The 18,536-nt window shown below is 37.5% G+C and overlaps 1 protein-coding gene across 2 annotated transcripts; it reads left to right on the forward strand.

Annotated features, from left to right (window-relative positions):
* Window positions 9,145–17,807, forward strand: LOC109836341. 2 transcript variants are annotated; one of them, XM_020404203.1, is made up of 10 exons: window positions 9,145–9,392; window positions 10,418–10,514; window positions 10,587–10,691; window positions 10,904–10,981; window positions 11,847–11,902; window positions 14,522–14,579; window positions 15,995–16,120; window positions 16,443–16,538; window positions 16,681–16,752; window positions 17,281–17,807. In XM_020404203.1, exons 1-10 carry the CDS (start codon window positions 9,283–9,285, stop codon window positions 17,341–17,343), a joined length of 861 nt encoding a protein of 286 aa, XP_020259792.1. In that variant the 5' UTR covers window positions 9,145–9,282; the 3' UTR covers window positions 17,344–17,807. The 2 variants fall into 2 exon arrangements, with proteins under 2 accessions (XP_020259792.1, XP_020259793.1); XM_020404204.1 differs by having other exon boundaries at window positions 10,427–10,514.

Raw genomic sequence — 18,536 nt, forward strand, 5'->3', positions numbered from 1 at the left:
AAAGGTGTTTAAAGCCTTGTTTCAAAGTTTCGGTTTTGTGAAGATAATTTCACAAGAGGAAGAAGAGATCATCCTTTGGTGTTTGAGCTTCAACTCATCTCTCTCTCTCTCTCTCTCTCTCTCTCTCTCTCTCTCTCTCTCTCTCTTGATCTATAGAGAAGATTTCCTAAACTCATTCTAGCTATTTATTGTTTTGTTTCTAATTTTCATAAGCTAGATTTATATTGAGTTTAGTTAAATTGTTTTTATTGAATCTCTTTGTTCACACACAACCTATTGAGCTTATAGTATTTACATTCATAGCATAATTTGGTTGTGAGAGATAGTGACTTAGAGTTGTGCCTAATTGAGTTCTCACCTTGTTTAGAGAACAATCATTTGTTATGCTTAATTTATGAAGTTTACTTTGTAATACACTTGTACACCGAGAGGAGTGCGTGGTGAGGATGGAGTCGATACCGAGAGGAGTGGCGTCGGTGGCCTAGTGAGAGGTGATAATTCCGAGCACTTGAGGGAGTCGATACGTGAGGACCAACACTTGAGGTTGTTGCTTGTGTATGTACACTGTGAGGATTTGTGAGAGTTATCGGTTGACTTGATAACTGAGTGTGTAGAGTTTTTGGTTAGCTAGGAAACCGAGTGCGTAGAGAAGTTTCGGCTTCCAAACCAGGTTGTGTAGTGGATTCTCCTCAAGAGTGGGGAGCGGGGACGTAGGACGGAAGGCCCGAACCTCGTGAACATATAGCGTGTTTGGTTTGTATTGGCGCACTTATAACTGTTCATCTTATAGCCTATTGCATCTTGTTTATATTATCCACTAGTTTGTTTCACCCGTGTGATAGTTTAAATATATCCTTGCATATACCATATAGTATATCTCATTGCTAGGATATATCTGTTTGTTGGAAAATTTGTAGTAAAAGAAATAATGAAAGAATCGTATTTGATTTATTCTCTCTAACTGCTTAGAAATAGAATGATTATAACTCTCTCAATCTCGATTACAATTGGATTTCCTGATTACAAAAGAGAGGAGAATGAATTTGATTCACCCCTTTGTTTAATTCTGGGTTCTTCTTGGTAGCGATGGAGTGCCTTCCTCGAATGCTCGCGTCGAGTTTGCTCTCCGTTGACGATCCGAACGTCTTGATTCACTGGAACGTAGTCTTCTCCTCACGATTTGACGTTGTGGAGAGCTTGCGTGGCAAGTTTAAAAATAACTCTTAACGAGTTAATAACTCAGAGCGAGTTTTAGAAGGACTTGCAGAGCAAGTTTTGAAACTCTGGACAAGTTGATAACTCAGATCGAGTTCAACTCGAGTTTAACTCTGAACGAGTTTGAACTCTTGAAAAAGAGTTGATTTAACCGAAAGTTGGTTATAAGCCAAGGATGAATGCTCCAAGGACTTTGTTGCTGCAGAAAGCTCCAAGATGTCCGATCAAGGATCCCCAAAGAGCCAGCTCCAGTCAGCCGAATATCTCTTCTTTGCTGCCCAAAAAGAAGGATCTGAACTCAATTGAGTTTTTTGGTATTTATAGGGCATTAAGGGTGGTAACTACCCCCTTAATCTGCTCCTAAGTGGGGCGGAAATCCCTCAAATCATGGGGGAAAAACGGTTCCTGGAACTGTTCGGTTCGTGTTTGAACGAGCCAAACGCCGAAAATGGCGTTCTGCCCGACTCTGCGTTTTTAGACTAAAAACGCAGAGTTGGGCCTATTTTGGGTGGTTGAACGCACAGGCCGCGATGCGTTGTAAATCTGAAACGCAGAGTTGGGACGCAGAGATGAACTCTGCGTTTTAGACCTGAGACGCAGAGTTGGAACACAGAGATGAACTCTGCGTTTTGGACCTGAGACGCAGAGTTTGGACGCAGAGTTGGAACACAGAGATGAACTCTGCGTTTTGGCTCTGGAATATAGCCACGACCTCTGCGTTTCGAGTTTGGAACGCAGCCCCGACCTCTGCATTTTGAGTTTGGAACGCAGCCACGACCTCCGCGTTTTGAGTTTGGAACGCAGCCACGACCTCTGCGTTTTGAGTTTGGAACGCAGCCACGGCATCTGCGTTTTGGATCTGGAACGCAGCCACGACCTCTGCGTTTTGAGTTTAGAACACGGGCACGACCTCTGCATTTTGAATCTTGGATGCAGAGGTGAGCCTTAGGTAGGCTCGGCGAGCTTTAGGCTAAGTCCGATGTTCTGACAAAGTCCAGTCTCACAGACGGACTTCAGAACATAACTTGCTGCGAAGAACAGGTCATAACTTTCAAACCGTAAGTCGGAATTGGACGAATTATATATAAAAATCGGCTATCTCGACGAGACGGAGCCATCCGAACCTAGCCAAAGGCTTCGGTTCACTTCCTCCGTTTCGCCAAATTCCTTACGGTTTGAGAGATATCTGCGTTTTAATATGAAGAGACCGTCAATTTGTAGTCTCTTTTGCTAGAGCGTTACAAAGATCGTCACCTTATAACCTTCGTCTTGGCTCCTTGAAAATACGAGAGTCATCAGATTGTAACTCCAGATGTTGATTGTGAAGGCTGTTGAATTAGAGCTTTCATTAGTTGTTGTGAAGGTCGTCAGATTGTAACCTTCTACGTGAAAGTCTTTAAATTGTAGCATTCTGGAAGTCGTCAGATTGTAACTTCCATCGTTGGTGTTTGATGGGGATAAGCTATCTGTAGTGATTTTTAGACAACCTACAATATCACCTTAGTTATATTGTATATCCTTGCACATATCTTGTAGCATATCATACTTGCTAGGATATATTTGTTAATTAGTTTTAATTAGCATAAAATCGGATTAGATTAGCATAAACCCTATTCACCCCCCTCTAGGGTTCTTTCATAGTGGTATTAGGGTATAACAGGAGAGAGAGGAGAGGAGGAGGGACAAATAAGAGTGGGCGAGGGAGAGGAGAGGGGAGGAGGAGCGGCGAAGTGCGAGGAGGCCGCGGTCAAGATCGGGGCGGGAGGAGAGGGCGGAGTCAAGGTGGACGTCGAGAGAACGCTGGTAGGCGATGCATTCGTGAAGGAGACGGGTCATCGTGTTAACGTCGGTGATGGATCAGATTTGGGTTAGTTTTTGGGTGTTTGAGCGAGAGAAGAGAGGAGAGAGAGAGAGAGAGAGAGAGAGAGAGAGAGAGAGAGAGAGAGAGAGAGAGAGAGGAGAGAGAGAGAGAGAGAGAGAGAGAGAGAGAGAGAGCATAACAGTTTGGGTGAGAAGAGGGTATTTTCAAAAGATCTGTACAAATACAAGTCATACGTGTATAAAAGTAAGCTTTTGGGGCTGGGCCATATTTTTTTGAGTTTTTTTGGGGCTAAAGAGCATGGTAAAATTTTGATGGGCCCGGGCCACATCAGGTTCTTTTTTGGGGGGCCTTAAACGCATTTTTTCCCAACCCTGACTTTTTAAAACTTAAAATAACAAACAATAACACCCTAAGAATTTAAAATTTATAATTAACACCCTTAACATTTCAAAAATTGTAGAAACGACCTCAAAAATTCAAATTACAAAAAAACATGCTAAAATTGTGAAAATTCAAAACTTAAAAACAATATAGATGGATTCAAGAGATTACCAATAGACACTTGAAAATTTAAAATTAGCAAAAAGTAACTCAAAGTTAGAAAAATTGTAAAAACTCCCTCAAAAATTAAAAATCGCAAAAACTTGAAATTGCAAAACTTATAACCAATACACATCAACTATGAAAATTATCAGTAGACTACTAAATTTTTGAATTTTGTAAAAAGCAACTGAATTTGCAAAAAACACCCACAACATGTCAGAGTTGCAAAAAATATCCTAACATTTAAAAACTTACCACTAACACTCGAAACATGGAAATTATAAGTACCCAACTTAAAACTTAAATTTTTTAAAAACATTATCTCACTTAAAAAAAAGGAAAAATTGCTTCAAGGCCCCAAAATTAAAAAAACAATATGCAACAGCCCCCTGTACTTTTTCTAATATGTTTTGGCCCCAATTACACTTCCCAAGATGTGTTCAGCCCTACTTACACTTCCCAAGAAAAAAAATCTCAAAAAACCCTAAATTACCCCTCTTCTTCTCCTCCTCCTCCTTCTCTGTCTGTCCTTTTTTCCATGGAGACAACAACCCCCTTCTCTCCTCTTTGGTAGCGAGGGTCTTCTAGGGTAGGGGGAAGGTGATGGGGATAAAAGGAGGGAAGACGAGGCGGTGCTGAAACCGACGACGGCGGCGGCGGCGGAGACCCTGTTTACACTTCGCCAACTTCCTCGACTTCGACCTCTACGCCCTCGAACTCACCGTCGTCCACTCCAACTCCCACCTCCGCAAGCTCCTCATCTCCACCTCCCCCAAATCCGTCATCATCGTCGAGGATGCCGACTGCTCCCTCGACCTCTCCAACCACAAGAAACCCCTCCAGCCCGAAACCGACGGTGGCGACAGCGACTCGCCTGACCCCACGAGCAAATTTCTTGCTGTGACAATAAGGGCAGATAAGGATGACACCATGTCAACTTCTTATAAGGGAGACTTATTTTTTTGTTTTAATGCTGATGATTTTCCTGAGATTGCTATCTTACCTCCACTTCTAGAAGGAAAAGAATGGTTCTGTTTAGTTGATACTTCTCTTCCATTTCCAGGGTTCTTTTCTAGATTGTCTTCACTGAGGCTCGTTCGGGTTATGAACTGAAGCCTCACAGTTGCGCTTTGTTTGAAGTTAAAAAGAGTGCCAGCTGAGTTGACATTAATCTTATGTCTGCTACTTAATTTTTGTTTATGTTGTCAGGAATAAGATGAAGTAAATGTTCATCTGAAGTGTGCAAATAAAGTACATATATTTATTTATATTTTGTGCATAATTTTGATTCTTATTTGAATACATGTAGTGTGACTGGGAATAAGCTTATATTTTTATCAGGTATGTTGCATTATCTTCAAGAGAGCTTTCGGTAGAGGGCTTATATCGGTTAAAAGCTTTACATTTTGTCTGATAGTTATTTGAAGTTGTATCTTTATCTGCAAGGATAAATGTTTTCTCCCAGATTCCATAGAACAAATTGTTTCAAAATGCTACACGTGTTAGGAGATTTGGTTCTTATTGGCATTTTCTCTTGATGAAGATTGGTACCAAGGTCAAGAGCGGGTAATGGATCACAAATAACAATTAACGGATAATGGATTGTAGTTAACAGTTTACTGAATATAATTATCAATTTACCAATTAAAGTTAACTATTATTTCAGTTAACGGATAATGGATCAATTTACCAATTAAAGTTAACTGTTATTTCAGTTAACTTTAATTGGTAAATTGATAATTATATTCAGTAAATTGTTAACTATAATCCATTATCCGTTAATTGTTATTTGTAATTCATTATTCGTTAATTGTTATTTCGGGTCATATACACGTTAATATAGTTCTCATTTAACATGTTAACTATAATACGTGGCATGTTAACCTTAATTGGTAAATTGATAACTATATTCAGTAAACTGTTAACTATAATCCATTATATGTTAACTATTATTTATAATTTATTAATTATTAATCATTATTTGTTAACTGTTATTTATAAATTGTTAACTATAATGAATTATCTGTTAACTGTTATTCGTAAACTGTCTGTTAACTATAATTCATGTTTGCCACAAGAGTTAACATGTTATCCATAATAGTTAACATGTTCGCCACAAGAGTTAACATGTTAACCACAAGAGTTAACATGTTATCCACAAGAGTTAACATGTTAGCTATAAGAGTTAACAAATTAGCCACAAGAGTTAACATGTTATCCACAAGAGTTAACATGTTAGCTTTCATGTTTTAGATTTTAACCCTTCGTAACTTATTGCTTTTTAAGGTATGTCGATGTCATCGTTAGTGATAACAACACAATTACATACCCGGAACTACTGTATTTGTTCCGCGGGGGAAGACTCGATGACAAAGTAAAAGAGGCCATCTTAGATAGATTATGGTAATGATTACAGTTGTAAGAGAACGCTACCTTAAACAAGCAGTATGAGATTGCATCTACATATTTCTACGTAAGACCAATCCTCATATAATTAGTTAATATCTAAGCTCTTATAGTTAACATGTTAACCATAATAGTTAACATATTAAAAACAACCGTTAACCATAACAGTGAACATGTTAGCCACAAGAGTTAACATGTTATCCAGTTAACATATAGCCACAAGAGTTAACATGTTATCCACAAGAGTTAACATATAGCCACAAGAGTTAACATATAGCCACAAGAGTTAACATGTTATCCACAAGAGTTGATATGTTATCCACAAAAGTTAACATGTTATCCACAAGAGTTAACATATAGCCATAAGAGTTAACATGTTATCCACAAGAGTTAACACGTTATCCACAAGAGTTAACATGCTAACCTCAACAGTTAACATGCTAAATATTATGGTTAAAATATTAACTATATGAACTTGAACCATGTTCACATGTTAAAGACCGATCTTCCTTAATATCTTAATTTTGTATAACAACATTCAAAACTGACCTGTAATATGTATTTATGTTTTGTTATTTGTAGCTATGACTGTGGGATATACGTTTACATGTAATGGGTAAAACTTAACAACTAATTAACAAAACTTAACATTTAAAATGAAAAAGTTAACACTTACTCCACTATACTTAACATGGAACATGTAAACGTTAACAGTTAATTTGCTATAGTTCACTTGTATTGGGTAAAACTTAACATTTATACATCCATTATTTTAAATGAATATTTTTGTATGTAGGTTTTTATTCCTCAATTATCAACCATCATGTACAAACTGCATATAATTTTCAAGCCAACAAAAATTGCCTATGTATATAAACTACATATAGTTTGTACATTATGTGTATAATAAACTACACGACAAATAACACCACTTACTAACAACAATGACCACAATGCATTCCCAAAATCCCACCATGCAATTTGCAATATCAACAACAATCAAACTGCATAGAGAACAACATCAAACTCCACCCCCAAAAAAAAACCCAAAAATTAAAAAAAAATTCAACCCCAAAAAAACCCCAAATGAATAGACTTTGGACTTTACACCAAACGGTCGTTCATTTTAAATCTTTAATACTACACCACCAAGCCTTTCTCTTTCAGTGTACACAAACAAACCATGATATGATACGAAAACCCAAAGTAAAGAAAGAAAATAAACAAATAAAACATTGCATTCTATCTAATTTTCTTTCTCGTTCCCTAAACTTTTCATGCCCCCCTCTCTCTCTAAAAATCAAAATCAAAATCTCTCAGATGGAGGAGAAATCCCGATTCTTGGCCGACAACCTCTTCAAGAACTCGCAGGTCATGATCATCGTCATTGCCAACAGCGACATCGAGGCCCATCTCGGCCCGAACCCTCGGTAACAAGCGAAGTGACTAAAGTAATATCCGATGCCGCCCCAGATCCAAGCGCTGGGAGACGGAGTAGGATGCCCACCAAACGGCGTTAGACGGAGACGGAGTAGGACGCCCACCAAACGCCAGCAACCCGTCGTCGCCGCCAAGGAGGACCTCGAGGCGAGCGCGCTGCTGGCAAGCACCACAAATTTTTTTGGTGTTTGGGGATTGAGGGGGCTGGGGTTAGAGGGGAGATGATTGAAGAAGAAATGGGGAGGGGTAAAGTTGGGATCTTGGGTTAAAAACATATAAAAAAGGGGAGATGATTGAAGAAGAAATGGGGAGGGGTAAAGTTGGGATCTTGGGTTAAAAACATATAAAAATGGGATAATTATGAGCTGGAGGGGCTGGGACATAATTTTAACAAAAGTTGGGGGCTGCAGCACATCAGAAATAGTATGAGGGGCTGGGGCACATCACATTTTGGATTTTGGGGCCTTGAAGCAATTTTTCCTAAAAAAAATTCAAACCACACCCTCAAAGGTTCAAAATCATAACGTTTCCTTGATATAGGGAAATGCAATTCCATGTAAGAAATATAAGTTTTGAGTTTTCCAAACTTTTCCAAGAAATAGATTGTTTTGCTTTGGTTCGCACATAAAAAATGGTGAGAAACCAATGTATTTATTTTTCTTGTGTTTGGTTCGCATAGAAAAAAAAGGAAAACTTTTGTAAACAAAACAGAGAAGGAAAAAAATCTGACGTGGCAGAGTTTTCATCAATTTCACTCGATTGGGGAAGGAAATCGGAGAGGGAAAAAAATCTGAGCTGGCGGCGATTTCAACAGAGTTTTCCCTCTTCCATCCGAGCGAACCAAAATGGCACAAAGAAATGGACGGAAACAAAAAAACTGACGTGGAGAGCTAAAAATCTGACGTGGAGGGGTTTTCTGAGTTTTCCACCCCTTATAATAGCGAACCAAACAGCCCCTTATCGTCAATTGATATTGACATATTTCATTGACTTGGCGTAATAAAGTCTCATATGAAATGATGGACCTTCGTTTAAATATCCTCGTGAAATGAAGCTTGATGGCATTTTAGTGAAGAACTTCTATAATTGTAGTTGTGTATTTTTATTTGTTTTTCAGTCAATACTATTTACGCAATATGTCACAAGTTAATATTTCATGAACGGAATGTAAAATGAAATAAGTTATCCCACACAAGCTATTCAATCAATACTACTTGCTCATAAATCCCACCATATCTCTTAACTAGATCTTTGATTGCACTGACAAACCTCCGTGTCTAATACCAATTTTAATTTAAAAAAAAACACAAACTACTTGATACTTATCCTTATTTTCATTTTAATCTCATCATTCTTACTCATCCTATCTAATGTGAGACTGTACTCACATATGAATTACCTCAACAGAATGATCAACACATTTTATGGCACATCAAGAAAATTTATTATGTCAATTGATAAAAAGTGAGTAATGATCCGATTAGACTTTAATTACATGGCCAGTGATCCAGGCAATAAAAACACAGGTTTAAACAAAAAAGTTAAGAAATAAATACTGTGATTGGTCACCCAACTGACCCCTAACTCTTATATCATAATCATTATTGATTTGGATCCGAACCGGGCCTGGCCCGATGACTGACTACCCGGCCCTCAACAAACACAACATTTACATAAAAGTCCATCACCTCTAATCTAGTTGCAGATAGCCTTCTCATGATAATTAGAGAAAAGGATTTCTCATTCCATGGCCGCTCTCATCTCTCTATTTCTTCCAGCTCTTTGTTCAGCTTCCGCACCCTAAACCCTAAAAAGTGAAATCTCCCCCAAACCCTAACCCTAACCCTAGAATTTAGATGTCAACAATGGCGACCGCGATCTCAAGCGCTTTTCTATCTCCAAAACCTCGAACCTCTCGCTCCTCTGGCTCGTTGATTTCGACTGGTCCTCTCATTTCCTCGGTGAAGTAAGCCGTCGAAATTCTTTCAAAATTATTTAGGTTTAAATATTTGGAGATGAATTTTGAAATCTTTACTGGTTTGCTTCAATTTGCATTTGTTATTTCTGTATCTAATACAGAATATATTGGTTTATGCGAGATTGGTGTAATATTTGGAAATTAATCATTATGGCTGTTGATGTGCCCTAAATGAAGCCAATTCTCGTTAATCTAGAGTGGAAAACAAACTAGGAACCGTAAGAACAAGAAAAATGATAAAGGTTGCAGGAATTCCTTTAGAATACACTGGGAAAATATGTAGCTTTGGGATATAATTATTTTTTTACAGACGGCATTGTTTCAAATTCATACGACGTATGTTTAAATAAGAGGGATGAGTGCATATATTAGGATTGTGAGTAAGGGACATAGACTCTACTTGTTTCCAACTTTTTCCATAAAAGATGCATTTGCCTCTTCTATACGACTCTCGACCTGGCCCATCATGAGCCAACACTTGTCTCCTTGTCTTCTGAATTTCCTTCTTCCATACAAAGCCATCTGTTAGTCCTGCACAATAAGCATCACATCAAGGATTCAAGCTTAATTGACACGATGAGTTATAAGTTCTATGAATTGGGAATTGTTGCTGTCGGTCTGGATCGACGTGGTGTCACCTATGTAGATTTGAATAGTTCAAAACACTCCAGCCCATGGATCAAACTGTTCTGAAGTAGTAAATTTGTAGGGCAGCTTAAAAGTTGTCCTTGGTAAACATGATGCTGGTTTCAATCCCTCTTACTTGTTCACCTCTTTCCGAAGATGAGGCATTGGTTGGACGGTTCTGAGCTACGTTATTTTTAATACATGTCGGTTTGGTTATATATAGATCAATATGGAAGGCGTTTCATCAATTTGGTAATCTATTGAGCCATCTCTCTTTAGGGATCTCATTCACCACCTCAGCGCTTGCTGCATGTGTATACACAGGCATTATATTTGTTTTTATGTTATTTCTATGATCCAGTTTTAACTAAACCTCTATATGCTAGATTTTCTAGGATGCCTATGAGGCACTATAGGATGATCTGCAAAGCCTCATCTGCTGCTGGAAACCCACATGCAAACAGCGATGAGAATCCGTATGAAGTAAGATTCTGCCCTCAGTATTTCATACATCTTGATCTTCTATAATCGAGCATTGGTTGTGTTTTCTGCTAGGTTCTTGGAGTGAGTCCAATAGCAGGGTTTGATAATATGAAAGTTGCATATACAAGAAGGCGGAAGGATGCAGAGAGAAGGGGGGATGAAGCATATATAGCTAAAGTAGGTCAAGAAGGCTTCTTTGATTAGCATTGTAGAAATATAATTAGAAATATAATTAGTTTGTAGATGCTAATTTTCCTTCACAGCATGGTTGGATCCATTTATTATTATACACAGTTTGATATTCTTTTTCGTTTTGTTTACTATGGTTATGGACTATGAAAATATAAATATTTCAATTTTGTACTCATTGTGTTTTACTGTTTGTTCAGCTAGATAGGGCATATGACAAAATCATGATGTTACAGCTGACAAATCGTAAGAAGGGTGTGACATTTGGATCATTTCAGGTTATTTTTTTCTCCTTGCAGATCCAAATTTATGAAACTGACATAATTCTCAAACTTTTTTTTAAAAAGAAACCTTTGTGTATGGTTACCTGCACAAATATGTGAAGATGTTTTTCATATTGTAATGAAAATGCTACGGAATTTAGCCTACATGTGCTAGGATTTGATACGTCAGTGTATACTGTGTTTTGTTGTATTCATATCCCATGTCAGTACCAGTGCAGTATTGCACAGACCAATTTAAGAACACTTCTACTGTAATGACTAAGAAGTAAGAACGGTCAATTGACTTAACTAGGCTGAGAAATATAAATGTATCCCATTTATTTTTTTCTTTTTTCTCTTTTTATTTTGGGGGATACCCTTTTATTATTCATTAGGAAAGAGCAGAATAATCTGAGTTCTATGTTTAGGATGTCAATAATGTCATGTTGCAAACTATGTCGGTGTAGATTTTGCAGAACTTTCAACCCTAGATTTTGATGATTTTTACTTCTCAGCTTTTTGCTAGATGATCAACAGGAAGGAATATGCTTAATGAATCTGGTAAATGTGGTCATGCTCCTTACATGGTCATCCATCAGAAGTTTATTTCTCAGAACAACTCTAATTACCTGGATGTTCAGCTGTCAATTACGGAGTTAGGTTGTCCTGGACCAAATTGAGATGGTGCCATATAGTTTGTACTCATGAATTTCGTTTAACACAATAGTTGAGTCTGTTGAGAAATGAAATACACTTTATTACGTTATCTTTTACTGTTTCTTGATACTTTACTGAGTGTGAATAATTGCACTGATTCTGTTATTTATTTTAATTTGTCCACTTATTCTCAGACATGTTTCATGACTCTTCCAACATTTAGGTCTCAAAAGATATCAAATATGCTGATAAGCTGCCAATTGTACCATGGGGGCCCAGGTATTCTTCAGTCAGAGTCTAAAAACATTTATTTATTGTTCTGTAGTTAGTAATAAAGCTGGTAAAATTCAGAAGGGCCATTTAGGCATGTAACTTCAAATTGTATGATCAGGCTAACTCGTTTGAGCCTAGCACAGCCTGCATGAACCTGATCCTGCTAAACTGTTGGATTTTAGTTGGCTCAATAATTGAATCCCAGGCTATTGGCAGAAATACTCTCATGTGAATGTTCATTACTTCATCCAGGAATCATGATTGTATGATAAAATTCAGCATACTTAATGAGAGATTGATATAAGTTTCCCCCCTCCATCTTTTCACCCCCTAAATAAGCATCAACCAAGCACCTATAGCGAGATAATGCACTGCAGTGGCTGCAGAAAGCTTTAACCAACTGTTTCATATATTATTGTCTTCTGGTATGTTCAAACAAATTGGTAATTTGGGTCGAAACCTATGATCTTAACCTAACCCAAGCCAAGTAATAAACGAGTGGGCCAATACTATTTTGACCTGAACTTGGTTAGGGCTGATTTGAACGTGAAAATTTCTGGTCACTTTTTGGTCAACCTGTCAGGTGGGGTCTGGATTGCCATTTCGAATCTATATGTTACATTGCTGCTTACTATCTCTGACATTGGGCAACTCAGGAAGCACTGTTATAAATAGCGGTAAATAGCCCCGCAATAGCGGCGCTAATAGCGTTAGCGGTCCCTTCCCGCGACGCTATCGTCTGCTACGCTATCGCGCAATAGCGGTGACATATTGCGGAATATGTCTGTTCGTAAAAACGGCCAATAGTGTGTCATAATGGTAAATAGTGAGCGATTGCATTCGGAATTTGCAATTTTCTTTTTGACTGCTATTTAAAAGCAGTTTGAGGCTTATTTTTTTTAAATTAAACTCAACCTTTGACCATTGTATTCTACCATCTCCTGTGATTTTTAACATACTCCCGCCACCTCTCATAGCCTCTGGCACCTACCTTGATACTTCCTCTCACCTCCTTCACTGTAAGCTCCTCTTAGAGCAGTCTTGTCACCGCTAAGCTCTTCTTCTCGAAGACGACGACTTTTTGACTCCTCCAGTCATCTTCGGTATTACGAGCTCTTCTTCTCGAAGACGACGACTTTTTGACTCCTCCAGTCATCTTCGGTATTACGTGATGGTTACATGTCTATTTCATGTTTAGGATCTCTTTAAATCATCCAATATGTACTTTTAGATTTTTTAGATTATTTTTTAATTTTTTAGTATTTATACATATCTAAATTAGACCGCTATTTGACTTTGCGTTTTTTACCGCTATTTTTCCGCAATAGCCCGAAATAGCCTTAGTGATGCCTCACCGCTACGCGACGCTATCTGCTATCGATAACACAGGAAGAAATGCTTAGCTTCTTGGGATAATGATCAATATCAGCAATCACAGTCCCAAGGCTTAGACATCCAGGCAGGTTTGATGTTGGTTGTAGTGCAAGTGGTCAAAGGAATGTAAGCACCTTTTGGGGCCTGGACAACTGGCAGGTTGCTGTTTGGATCCCAAAATTCCTGCTATTATGCACCTGATATCGTATCTATGCATGCGTGCCCTGCTAACTACCTCTGGGACAGTTTGTCTGAGCTGGCTTCATGTCAAAATGATACATTAAACCCAGTCATGGATTTCTCCTGGAAGCTATTTTTGCCTGATACTCTATGACTTGTCTTTATGTTTCTGACGAGACGTGCATAGGCATCCTCAACTTCCATCAAACTATTGTAGCGTTCACTTCCCAGACATAAGCATCCAATAATTTCTGAACTCATCGATATCCTTCCAATTCCTGTGATCTAATTTCATGATAATTACTCATGTAACTTCTGCCATGTGGAGATTATGGTAAAATTTTCAAAGCTACTATTTTGTTCCCTTTCACTTTTTGTATCTATCAAAAGCAGATTGTGTATAATGGTAGAAAGTAGAAACACTTAGATGCATACGTAATAAGCTTATAAATTTCTTCTTATTTCTTGCTATAGAGAGAAGTCACTTCTAAGAGAAGTCACTTCTGATCCATCTGATTAAACGACTTGCTGAAGTGTATCTATCTGTAATGTGAATATTTAGTGGGCACCTTTCGCAAGTCCTTGTTCCTTTTGTACTGTAGACACAGAGATCTTTCTTGCTCCTTTACACTATTTCTTTCTCTTTCATCTTTTCTTTATCTTCCCTTACCTAACTTCTTCCTCATGGTTACTGTTGAACAAGCACCATATTGGTATAGGAAGATCCTAATTGGATCATGGTTCCTATCTATTTGGAGGCTTTGAAAGTGAACAGAGAATATGGTGTATAACAATGTATTCAGGAAGTGCCTGGACCTTGAAAATCTCTAGAGGTATTTATATGATACACCATTCATCTGAGATCATGCTGTTGGACAACTTGAGTTGAATATTAACAGATTAATATGGGTGCCCATGTTCATTTTTTATGTTTTCTTTTTATGCATTACATATTTTTTAGGTACATGGCATATTTTTTATGCAGAAACTGACAAATTACATGCTGATATGTACTCCATTGAGTGCTTAATGTTTTCCCTTGTTTTTTGTCCACTTGATCTGTATATGCAGGCCTTCGAGGTCTAGTGTGCAGGACATACGCATCAACATGGCAATATCTGCAGTGTTTGTAAGCTTTCTAAATTTGCCAAACAACTAGTTGTTTATGACATTCATGGTTGTCACTTGTATGAAATGGCAGATGGTGACACAAGAGAGATTACACCATTCCTCCAAAATATGAATGTCTATACAATGAATGCACATACATACATAAACACTAGACATATACACATTAATATGCATGCATGACCCCCACTTCTAGATTATCATGGTTGTATTTATGTTTCTTTTTAATCCATTTACGACTTTGAATGGGAAATCAGTCTCAAATCATCAAATTTTATGGAATAATTTAATGTATCTCATATTTTTATGTTAAAGCATATCCTAAATTTATCTTATAAATCACTATTTTCATGTATTTTTCTATTAAATATAATTTTGAAGTATGAAGGATATTAGATGATAACGCGACATGTGCGATGAATAAGACATAAGTGTTTTAACAATATATAAAGTTATGCACTAGAAGTGCCTAAAAATATGGGGAAACTATCGGAAAGTAAAATTTAAAAATAGTACATTATAAAGCTGAGAATCATTTAAAAGTATCTGACACAACCTACATGTGCCTAAGGAGTCTCCAAGAAGTTAGTTTGGTAGGTGCTGGGCATATGGACACAACTTGATAATAATCATGTCCTTCCTATATAGCAAAGAGCTCAGTTAATATTCATTCATATACAGCTGAGGATTGAAAAATCATTTATTCAATTAAAATTGAGAGTGAAGTTCCAACAAAGTTCCCTACTTGTTGGTGAGGTTACCTAAACATGCGACTGTATAGTATAAAGTTACAAGCTAATCACTACAGCAAAAGCAGTTATATGATTATGTAAAAACGGGGAACAACTCCTTGCTTGAGAAATTTCTTTCTCTGCCTCTCAAAAGGTTATGAGGGACCATCCAAATGGAAATGATACGATCTGAAGACTCTTCACTCAAGTGGCTGTAAATGACATGATCTAAAGGCTTGATTGGTGGTAATGGTTGAATGCTGTTCATTTTTTTTACTTTTCTTTTTGGCCCACTTTTGGCATGTATGCTATTGCTACCATGTTTCTTGGGCGATTGACATTCACTAATGTCAACTTCTCGGATGTCTCCTTTTGACTAGTTTCACCACTGATTTGGCACTCATATGACACTTTAGCTTCTTGCATTCTGTAGTCACCTCATGAACATTCTATTTTGTATGACTGTTATGTGGACATAGGTATCTTATGAACTATGAATGTCAAGCAGTTTCTTTAGCTTGCTCCTCAGTGCAAAGTTATTGACATACAAATGCAAAATACAATAAGCGGTGCCTGGATAACTAATTTATATTTTGTTGTTTTGTATTTTGTAACTACACATGCTTATATCAGTTAAGCTCGATACCTCCTATCTTAATACCATCTTTATCTTACTCATCGGCAGATTGTCTGGATTTTGGTCCAACGTAATGCTGACTGGAAACCGTTACAGTTTCTAGCTTTCGTGTTTTTCTACCGACTATTTGAGAAGTTGAAATCTGCTGAGCCGGATGTGGCCCCCGTATTAAATGTGAGCTTTAAAATGCCACCACTATATTATCTTTTTTTATTGCCAGATAATTTTTTGGTAAGGCCATACAAGAAATTTCTCCGATGAATGATGGGTAATAATTAAAGGATACACCGCAATGGGCCATTTTAATGGAAGATACTACTTTTCCTTCCTGTTGGGGGGGGGGGGGAATGGAAGATACTACTTTTCCTTCCTGTTGGGGGGGGGGGGTATCTCCGAAGTAGTAAAAAGAGTTTCATTTAAAAAAAAAATCCTTCACTAGAGTAAAGGAAGTATTTCAAGCACATTTAATGAATCATGCATTGGCTCTATATTGCAGGAGTATGGTGAGGATGAAGGCAGGCCATTGCGCATGGGAAAGCGTGTACTTCGTTCTCTTGCATTGATTTTTGGATGTATGGCGGCTTCATCTCTGGTATGTCATGGTGATACTGTTTTTAATTTATAAGAGTGCTTGAGCAAATCTCACCAGCATTCTATTACAAAACTAATTTTTTTTCTTGTTCTGTCGGTTGATGAGTTTTTTTATCTTGTTCTATCGGTTGATGACATTGCAGGGATATACTGGAGTCCTCAACTTGATTGAATTTATTCGCGGTTATATTCCTGTCTTTCTTTACAATAATCAGGTAACCTACAGCCTGGTTTCAAAATAGCAACTCAGTAGTTAGGCACGTAGGTAGTCTGGTTGGCATTAACATTAATTCCTATTCTTATCTGAGTCTAGTATAATATCGCGTGAACACAGTTCCTGATATTTATCAGATTTAAATAATATCTGAGTTAATTGCTCAGTTGTTGTTTCTTTGGTCTACAAAGATTCACTTAATACATACTATTTAACTTCTAATTAGCATGTTTTATCTGGATTACTTTTTAAGAATTAATTTATTCACAAAGCATTCATGAATTTCTCAACTATTCATGAGATGTTAACAAATATAGCAATATGTATTGAATGTTAATCATCATGGTAAGTTGCTGATGGTGATACATTGTCTTTTTGGTCGCATAGTTTATGATGGAGGATGTTATATAATTTACACTATTCTCAGTTGTTTCTTTTGTTTATCGTACGGATAATTTGGTTAATTGCGAGCACTTGCATTGGCATATAGTCATATGGTGAATAACGGTTAGAACTGTTTGTTTCGCAGGAGGTGATTGTCACGGTAGCTACCTCTGTCCTGTGCTACTTCATGGCTTCATACTACAGATGACATTTCAAACCACTGTGCTAATTTTTTTTTTTTGGATGGAACTGAAGTAAAGAGGGTTCTTTTGAAAGCGGTCGGGGATCTTGTGAAAAATGATTCAGAGGAAACTCTGCCCTTGAGAGCGAGCGACAAACGCAAATTGAATTATTATATCAGGAGCATGTATACATAATAAGCCCTAGCGTGTGGAGCTGTGGATTTTTTGTGCCGTAGCTGTGCTTGTCGAAACGAAACTGATGAGAAAATGCCCGAATACTCTTATGTTAAACTGATCCATCGTGGTTTTTGGCTTATATTTTGGAACCATAATCTTGTTGATGCTTGATCAGTTCCTCAGTATCCATGATATTTTGTAGTGAGACGATATGGACCTGTTTATGATCAAGGGTTCACTATTTTGTACTCACGTCGGTACTTTGTTACTCAACACTGTTTGTTATATATATCTTAATTAATATCTGGAAGCATTGAGCTCTTTTGCACCTGCATGAGACGCAAACCTTTGTTCCGTTACATGTCCCGGTTCGAAGAAAGTGTTGGTGATCTCAAAAATAACAACTGTTCTTGATTGCAAAATTGTAACGCTCATAATTACTACGTTTATATTAGAATAATAAAAAAACTGTTCTTGATTGCAAAATTGTGACGCTCACAATTAGGAGAAATTCTTAGATGCTCATGGAGCACCTAAGTGTCTACACCCCCTCCAGCACGATGTGATGTCACATTCGCCCATCTGGTGCCACATGACCCTCTCTTATTGGAGGGAAAGGGGGTATGTAACCTGTATTACTAGAGGGGAGAATGTGATGCCACATTCTTCCCTCTGGTGCCACGTGGCCCCCTTTTATTGGAGGGGTGTAGGCATCTTGCCTATTTCATGAGTAGGTAAGAATTTCTTCATAATTAGGCATGCAACTTTTCATTTCTTTTACAATTAATTCATTTTTTTTCTTTATCAATGCATTGATTTCTTCTTGTTGTATTTTTGTCATTAATTATTTTTCTGGACATTTAAATTAAAAGCTAACGTTGTAATAAAAACACGGCTAAAAATTATGTAGCTGTTTAATCCAGGCCCAATGTGTTCGATCTGGTTGCCACGTGTTCATTGGATGAGGATCACAGTACCATGTTTCCCGCGAAAAATAAGATCGGAGGCAAAAAAAATTTATTCATTTCTTAATTTTAATTTT

Source organism: Asparagus officinalis, chromosome 4 (assembly GCF_001876935.1).
Source record: "Asparagus officinalis chromosome 4, Aspof.V1, whole genome shotgun sequence".
Taxonomy (NCBI): domain Eukaryota; kingdom Viridiplantae; phylum Streptophyta; class Magnoliopsida; order Asparagales; family Asparagaceae; genus Asparagus; species Asparagus officinalis.